The 7,320-nt window shown below is 41.8% G+C and overlaps 1 protein-coding gene across 1 annotated transcript in view; it reads right to left on the bottom strand.

Annotated features, from left to right (window-relative positions):
- Positions 1–7,320, bottom strand: part of LOC311226353 (double-strand break repair protein MRE11-like) — a 58,185-nt gene that overhangs the window by 37,877 nt on the left and 12,988 nt on the right. Inside the window, exons 6-8 of the mRNA XM_084311782.1 lie at positions 6,731–6,872; positions 4,813–4,927; positions 338–523 (exon numbers count right to left, since the gene is read on the bottom strand). Coding sequence (XP_084167908.1) covers positions 338–523; positions 4,813–4,927; positions 6,731–6,872 — 443 coding nt within the window. The remainder of the gene's footprint in view (positions 1–337; positions 524–4,812; positions 4,928–6,730; positions 6,873–7,320) is intronic.

Below are 7,320 nucleotides of genomic sequence, written 5' to 3'. Positions count from 1 at the left end.
GTAGAAGACACACAGGGAGGTAGAAGACAGTAAAGCAGGTTACTTCTGGACCGCCTCGCCGGGGGACAGGGAGGTAGAAGACACAGAGAGGAGGTAGAAGACAGTAAAGGAGGTTACTTCTGGACCGCCTCGCCGGGCGACAGGGAGGTAGAAGACACAGAGAGGAGGTAGAAGACAGTAAAGGAGGTTACTTCTGGACCGCCTCGCCGGGGGACAGGGAGGTAGAAGACACACAGGGAGGTAGAAGACAGTAAAGGAGGTTACTTCTGGACCGCCTCGCCGGGGGACAGGGAGGTAGAAGACACACAGGGAGGTAGAAGACAGTAAAGGAGGTTACTTCTGGACCGCCTCGCCGGGGGACAGAGAGGTGGCCACGGAGCTGCCCGGCTGCGTGACGTAGAACAGCTGCTGCTCGTTCCTGGTGGGGTTGATCAGACACTCGTGCTCGTGACCCCAGACCACCAGGTCCAGGAAGTCGTCCAGGAACTGCTCCGGGATGTAGTTGGTGGGTCCGTGTTTACTCCTGGAGCGCGCGCACGTGCACACACACACACAGACACACACACACACAGACACACACACACACACACACAGACATTACTTCTCTACGTCAAGTCATCGTGAATTGAAAATGGGGGAGCCTGATGTAAACAAGACGAAAGTCTCTCTCTCTGGTCTGCATCCCCCCCTTAACCCTTTCACCAACCGTCGGTAGTGCGATAGTAAAGGGTTAACCGTTCGGTCACGTGGCAGTGAAAGGGTTAACCTGCTGTCGTGTGGCAGTGAAAGGGTTAACCGTCTGTGTATTGTCGCGGTGTGAAAAAGGGTTAACCGTTCGGTAGTAGTGCGGCATTGAAAGGGTTAACAATTGTGCGCATTGAGCTGTGTACTGTAACTGTACCCATTCTGCAATCTGTTAATTAATTAAAGTTTTCAATCAATCAATCAAGTCAAATGCATTTATAAATATACTGATACACAGAGGCCATCTAAAGTGCTGTACACAAAAAACTATAAAAAGAAGGCACAGTATAAAAAAAAAATTATCCTCTGGAATAAAAAAAAAAATTATAAAAGGAACACAGAAGGGTACAGTATAAAAGCGGTACATTCTCACGAATAGATATTCAGTGCACGAAAACAAACGAAAAAAGCAAGCTTTAAATAATAATAATAATATAATAATGGCTTGAATTTATATAGCGCCTTTACACGTATGCATGAAACGGCTAGCAGAATGCTATTTGATTCCACATATTTAAGCGTGTCCTGTAAAAACAGGTATGCTAGGGAGGGACTTTTGATCGTCGTGACATTTATAGTAGCCAATAATGGTGAATGTGCATTACGGTCGACCGATTAGCGAGCGAGCTAATGTTAGCAACATTGCGCAACATTAGTAAACGTAAGCTAGCAAGCTAACATTGAACATGTGTTCAATTTAGTGAAAGAGGCAGAGTGCTAGCTCAGTTACAATGTGCAGTAAATCACCATGTAATTCCCCATTGCCCATTTCTAAGGGCGCTTTCACATATAGTTTGGTGGACTCGGTGCGATTCGGGGGGTGAAGTTGCAACATTGTTGCATTCTCCATTTGGTTCGGTCTGCATTCACATTGCAATTTGTCAAGCTTTCTGAACAATGTCACGCGGTCGAAAAGGGCGATCGTCTATTGGACACAATAGAGAGTGGGAATGTGTGTGCGTGACTGCGAGTCCTAACGTGTGTGTGCGCGCGCCTGCGTGTGTGTGTGTTACTGCGAGCCCTCTGGACTACAAGTGTGCCTGGGTTAATGTTTCCATCTGGGGCAGGGCTAAAGAGCTCTGGCGTGAAGTGAAGAGAGAAACACTGTACTAGACACACAGAAATACAGACTCCAGATCAGCGGAGGCGTCACAGTTTTCAGTCGGTGGCGGTGCTGGTGATGCCGTCTGATGGGTCTCGTCTTCGAAAGACTCAACGATATGTTTCGGGCTGGATGTGGGTCTTGTGCCAAGTATAACGTCCAGGTCGTCATACCAAGGGAACTCGTCTTTCTCGTCCCCCGAACTCCCACTTTTTCTAAGCAAGTCACAGACTTTAAATAGGCTAATTGTTTTTTCAGCCTGTTATTCGTTTTAACTTATTTAATTCACATTTCTTTAGTTTGCAATGATGCAACTGCAAGCCAATGTTCCGAGACATATTTATATATTTGTAATTGTTAGGCTATTTGAATCCACCATTTAGGGCTAACGGTGTATTCAAATAGCCTAACAAATTAAATGTAATATGTCTCGGAACATTGCCTTGCAGTTGCATCATTGCAAACTAAAGAAATATGAATTGAAGAAGTTAAAACGAAGTTTAGCCTATTCAATAGTTTTAGAAGGCTATAGCCAAAGTTGCCTTTTACGCACCGCTTAGCCTATATTTTACTGTGTTTAGCCTATATTAAATAGTCTAATTGTTTTTTCAGCCTGTTATTCGTTTTCACTTTCAGCCTGTTAATAAATATGTGTCGTTAATTCAGTATTTAACTTCTTGAATTCATATTTATTTAGACTATGCTAATTAAAAACACAAATGTTATGGACATCTAATTTAATTCTCTGCTTATTTATTAATATATTGCTGACGCAGTTTTTTTTATTTTGACGTGGCATTGATCCATTGTTCTATTGAAGCCCATTACCACCATCCTCTCGCTAAACAACTTGCACGCCGCATTGTTTTTATGAGTGCCCACAAGTAGCTGTTTAATTTGGTCCTCTGCCCATATTTCTATCAGGGCTTTCGCCTCGTCATTCGCCCACGTCTGTCCACGAGACATATTTACCGCGTGCCTGTTTTGCAGTGAATGCGCGCTGTTTTGTTTCCTTCTACCCAAGATGCACAGTTTATCAGGTCACTTCCTATATTTGGTCTTTGCGTTTGGTCCGATGAAGCGAACCGAGACCTACGTTTTCACGCGGACCAGAGTTTGCGTGTTTGGTCCGCACCAGAGTTCGACTGAGCATTCACACCACCCCAAAAAAAGCGGACTATCCGAGGAGACGAACTCTGGTCCGATAGTCTGGACCAAACAGCTCTGGTGTGAAAGCACCCTCAATCGTCTCGTTTAAAACAAATAAAGCGTGAACATTTGCATGGTGTACCTTTATGTGCGTATTCATCCACAGTCTATAGCTCAACATGAAAATATTCGCAATTAGTCGTAAAAAAAAATAATTGCAGAATTTTATTTCAACCAAAAATGCTTAAACAATAATGTTAGTGATGGAAGGGAACTCATTTTGTGCACAAATGGAAAGCTTTTCAATTTCCATGCGGCAGAATTGTTACAATAGCCGATAATCCATTTTCCCAATCAATGATAAATCCCTATACGGGGGCGGGACCAGTCAGACTACACCTCCCTATAGGTTACCTCCAGCTGTTCCCATGGAACCCAGCCAGAGACTATAGTGAATACAGCATGATGTTCATTTGACAGACCTCACCTAAACCCACTGCCAAAAATAATTCTCTCTCTCCCCCTCTCTATCTCTATCACACACACAGGGCACTAAATTTACTTTTTGACTCACCGGCCAGTGGCGGGTAGATGGGAAAATTCTACCCGCCAAGCATATTTCTTACCGACCAAAAAAACTACGCATTTTTGTGTCACATATATAAATTTTTGTTCAGTACATTTCAAGTAGATAAGCTATTACGTTGAAGAATAGACACTTAAAGAGGCCAGAGTTAAATTTGTACTCTCGCTCTCTCTCTCTGAAGTGACTTCTCGCTATCTGCAAACAGCTCCACTGTCTGTGTGTATACTTAGTAGCCTCCAGATGCAGCCAGGATTCTCCGGCGCTGCAGCTGGACCCTATTGGTCAAATCACATTCAGCATGCCCGCAGCTCGAATACGCATCGAATCAATTCTCCGGCGCTGCAGCTGGACCCTATTGGTCAAATCACATTCAGCATGCCTGCAGCTCGAATACGCATCGAATCAATTCTCCGGCGCTGCAGCTGGACCCTATTGGTCAAATCACATTTAGCATGCCCGCAGCTCGAATAGGCATCGAATCAATTATCCGGCGCTGTAGCTGGACCCTATTGGTCAAATCACATTCAGCATGCCCGCAGCTCGAATAGGCATCGAATCAATTATCCGGCGCTGCAGCTGGACCCTATTGGTCAAATCACATTCAGCATGCCTGCAGCTCGAATACGCATCGAATCAATGTTATAAGACATTGATACCAGGAGCTATCTGTAGCTACTGCTAGCCGGCTAGATAACGTTAAGACAACGACTCAGTGAACTATTTAGTTTACTGGGACATATAGAGCTAACGTGAGCTAACGTTGCCTACCGAGCGAACAGACTTCAACGGAGGTATCATGCACTCAACTATTGCTGGAGCATTTGTTGATATCAGCAGCTATCAGTAGCTCGCCAGCTAGATACCGTTAGACAATGCCTCGTCATGTATTAAACTAAAAGTGAATAGTTGACTGGGTCATTGTTTAAACAGTAACGTTAGCTCACGGAGGTCCGCACTAGACTAGAGCAGACTGCCTCTGTGTTGATGCGAGCAGAAGCACGGACTGGGGCGGATATGACTCGTTGCCACGGGTTTTTTCAAAATAAGAGTATCATATGAACCTGAACGTTGCTAACTGCCGGAGCCATCGATATTATGACTGGAGTTGCGCTTGAGGCGGAAATGAGACCCGCACAGGATTTTCAAAATAAGAGTATCGATGTGAACTACACGCCAGGTGGTGGGCAGACCTCTCAGTGTCACTCGCCAAACCTAAAATCTGCACACGCACCTGTTCTGGTGGAGGGTGAAGAGGTTGAACCACTGGTCTTGGTCTTCTTTGGGTCGCAGCATGGTCACCTGCTTGTTGACAAACATCCGGTACAGACGCTCGTCAGGGATGGAGCCTACAGTACACACACACACACGCACACACACACACACACACAACATTGTTATTTAAATTACAACCTTAGCTTAGAGTTCAGATGACTTTAGGAACAGAGGTCACAAATGGGCAGCAGGTCAATAATAATAACTTCTGCATTACTTGCGTAAGAAAAGCCGTTACATTGGGTCGGACATGTTATCATAGCAGTATATATTGAAACAAACTTATTTATGTTGAAGCAAACTTATTTATGTTGAAACAAACTTATTTATGTTGAAACAAACTTATTTATGTTGAAACAAACTTATTTATGTTGAAACAAACTTATTTGTATTGAAACAAACTTATTTATGTTGAAACAAACTTATTTGTATTGAAACAAATGTATTTATATTAGGGCTGTCCGATATTATCGGCCTACCGATTTTATCGGCCGATATCGGCATTAAAATGTGATATCGGAAAATATCGGTATTCATTTTTTTATTTTTTTTTACATTTCTATAACCTTTATTTACCCAGGCAAGCAAGTAAGAACAAATTATTATTTTATTTATTGTCAAAAGTATGCATAATGTGTTAATTCCACAACAAGAGATATGTAATGTTAATTACCTGAAATTATTCCGTTTTTTTGGCGGGGGGGAACCCTGCATATATAGGTATCGGTTGATATCGGTATCGGAAATTAAGAGTTGGACAATATCGGTATATCGGTAAAAAAGCCAATATCGAGCATCCCTAATCTATATTGAAATAAATGTATCAGTATTGGAACAAGCGTATCACTGTGTTGCACTGTATCCATGTCCCCAACCACAGCACTTTACTGTCTTATTGTTGTCTCACTGTTCTGTCCCGTTTTGCACTTATTTATTTATTATTATGTTTATTCCTATTTGTGGGGAAAAAATTCATGCACTGTAATGTCAAATCACGTTCCATTTGTACCTTTGTACAATAATATGGTGAATAAAGTCATCTGAATCTGAATCTGTATTGGAACAAGTGAAATAAAATCATTGGCAGAACGTGAGTCACAATGTAGTTCCTCGTAAAACCGGCCATTCCCTTTTATCCTTTTACAATTTATCTCCATTTTAAGTCATTAGGCTTATTCCAACTAACTGTCTGCTTCTATATTTTGAATTAGGGATGCTCGATATTGGCTTTTTTACCGATACCGATATACCGATATTGTCCAACTCTTAATTTCCGATACCGATATCAACCAATACCGATATATGCAGGGTTTCCTCCCCCAAAAAACTGAATAATTTCAGGTAATTAACATTACATATCTCTTGTTGTGGAATTAACACAACACATTATGCATACTTTTGACAATAAATAAAATCAGAATTTGTTCTTACTTGCTTGCCTGAGTAAATAAAGGTTATAGAAAAAAAAAAAAAATGAAAACAGATACCGATATTTTCCGATATCACATTTTAATGCCGATATCGGCCGATAATATCGGACATCCCTAGTTTTTAGTGTTTTTTTTCTCAATTTTTTTTTCATTGAAACATTTTGCTTTTCGCATCAAATATTGATATGCGATTAAAATGTGATTCATTTAGATTAATTAACTATAAAGTCTCCAATTAATTCGATAAAAGATTTTAATCGAGTCCCACCCACTAATATTGACTGACGTCAGATGGCATTTCCACAATGTTACTCAAAGACTTGCAATAACGCATTACATTCCAACACCAAATTTGGTGAGTTGTTCCACACGGTTACAGCCCTGAGAACTGAGTCTCTCTTCCAGACACACCCACCCAGGCCATATAAGGCTAGTAGACACACCCACCCAGGCCATATAAGGCGAGTTTGGTGCTTCCTTTCTGCATCAGGATGGGACTTATCTCGATCCTCTCCACCGATTGGCTGCGACCAAAGTGATTGACGAGACCGGAGGAGCTCAGCAGATCCAATGCACACAGACTTTCGGCCTTGAAGAGAGAAGAGGAGCAGGAGGGGCATTACACACAGAAACACGCGGGCACAAACAAGACACATGTATGTGAGCGTGCAGGTGGACACGTGTGTGTGCCATTGGACCAGTGTTTCTCAAAGTGGGGGACGCAGAGGCACGACGGAGGGGGGGGTGGGGGGGTGGGGGGGGGTCAGTTCGCGCGGAACCAACACGCTGAACAAACACGAGATTCAAACATGAAGGGAGAAATTCGAATAATTTTTCTTTTATTATTATAATTAATTTTTTTCCTTTTTTTCAAAACAAACAAAACACAATACAATAATAACCAGACATACCATGGTAAAAGAAAAAGTTGCCAAAACATTGATTTTTTTTTAAAGTATAAAAAAAGAATTATATATATATATATATATATATATATATATATATAAAAAAAATTATGTTTACATTGAAAATCGAAT

Source organism: Notolepis coatsorum (genome assembly GCF_963971535.1).
Source record: "Notolepis coatsorum genome assembly, chromosome: 1".
Taxonomy (NCBI): Eukaryota; Metazoa; Chordata; class Actinopteri; order Aulopiformes; family Paralepididae; genus Notolepis; species Notolepis coatsorum.
The sequence above is the reverse complement of the archived record's forward strand: the minus strand, read 5'-3'. Positions and strand labels throughout refer to the sequence as shown.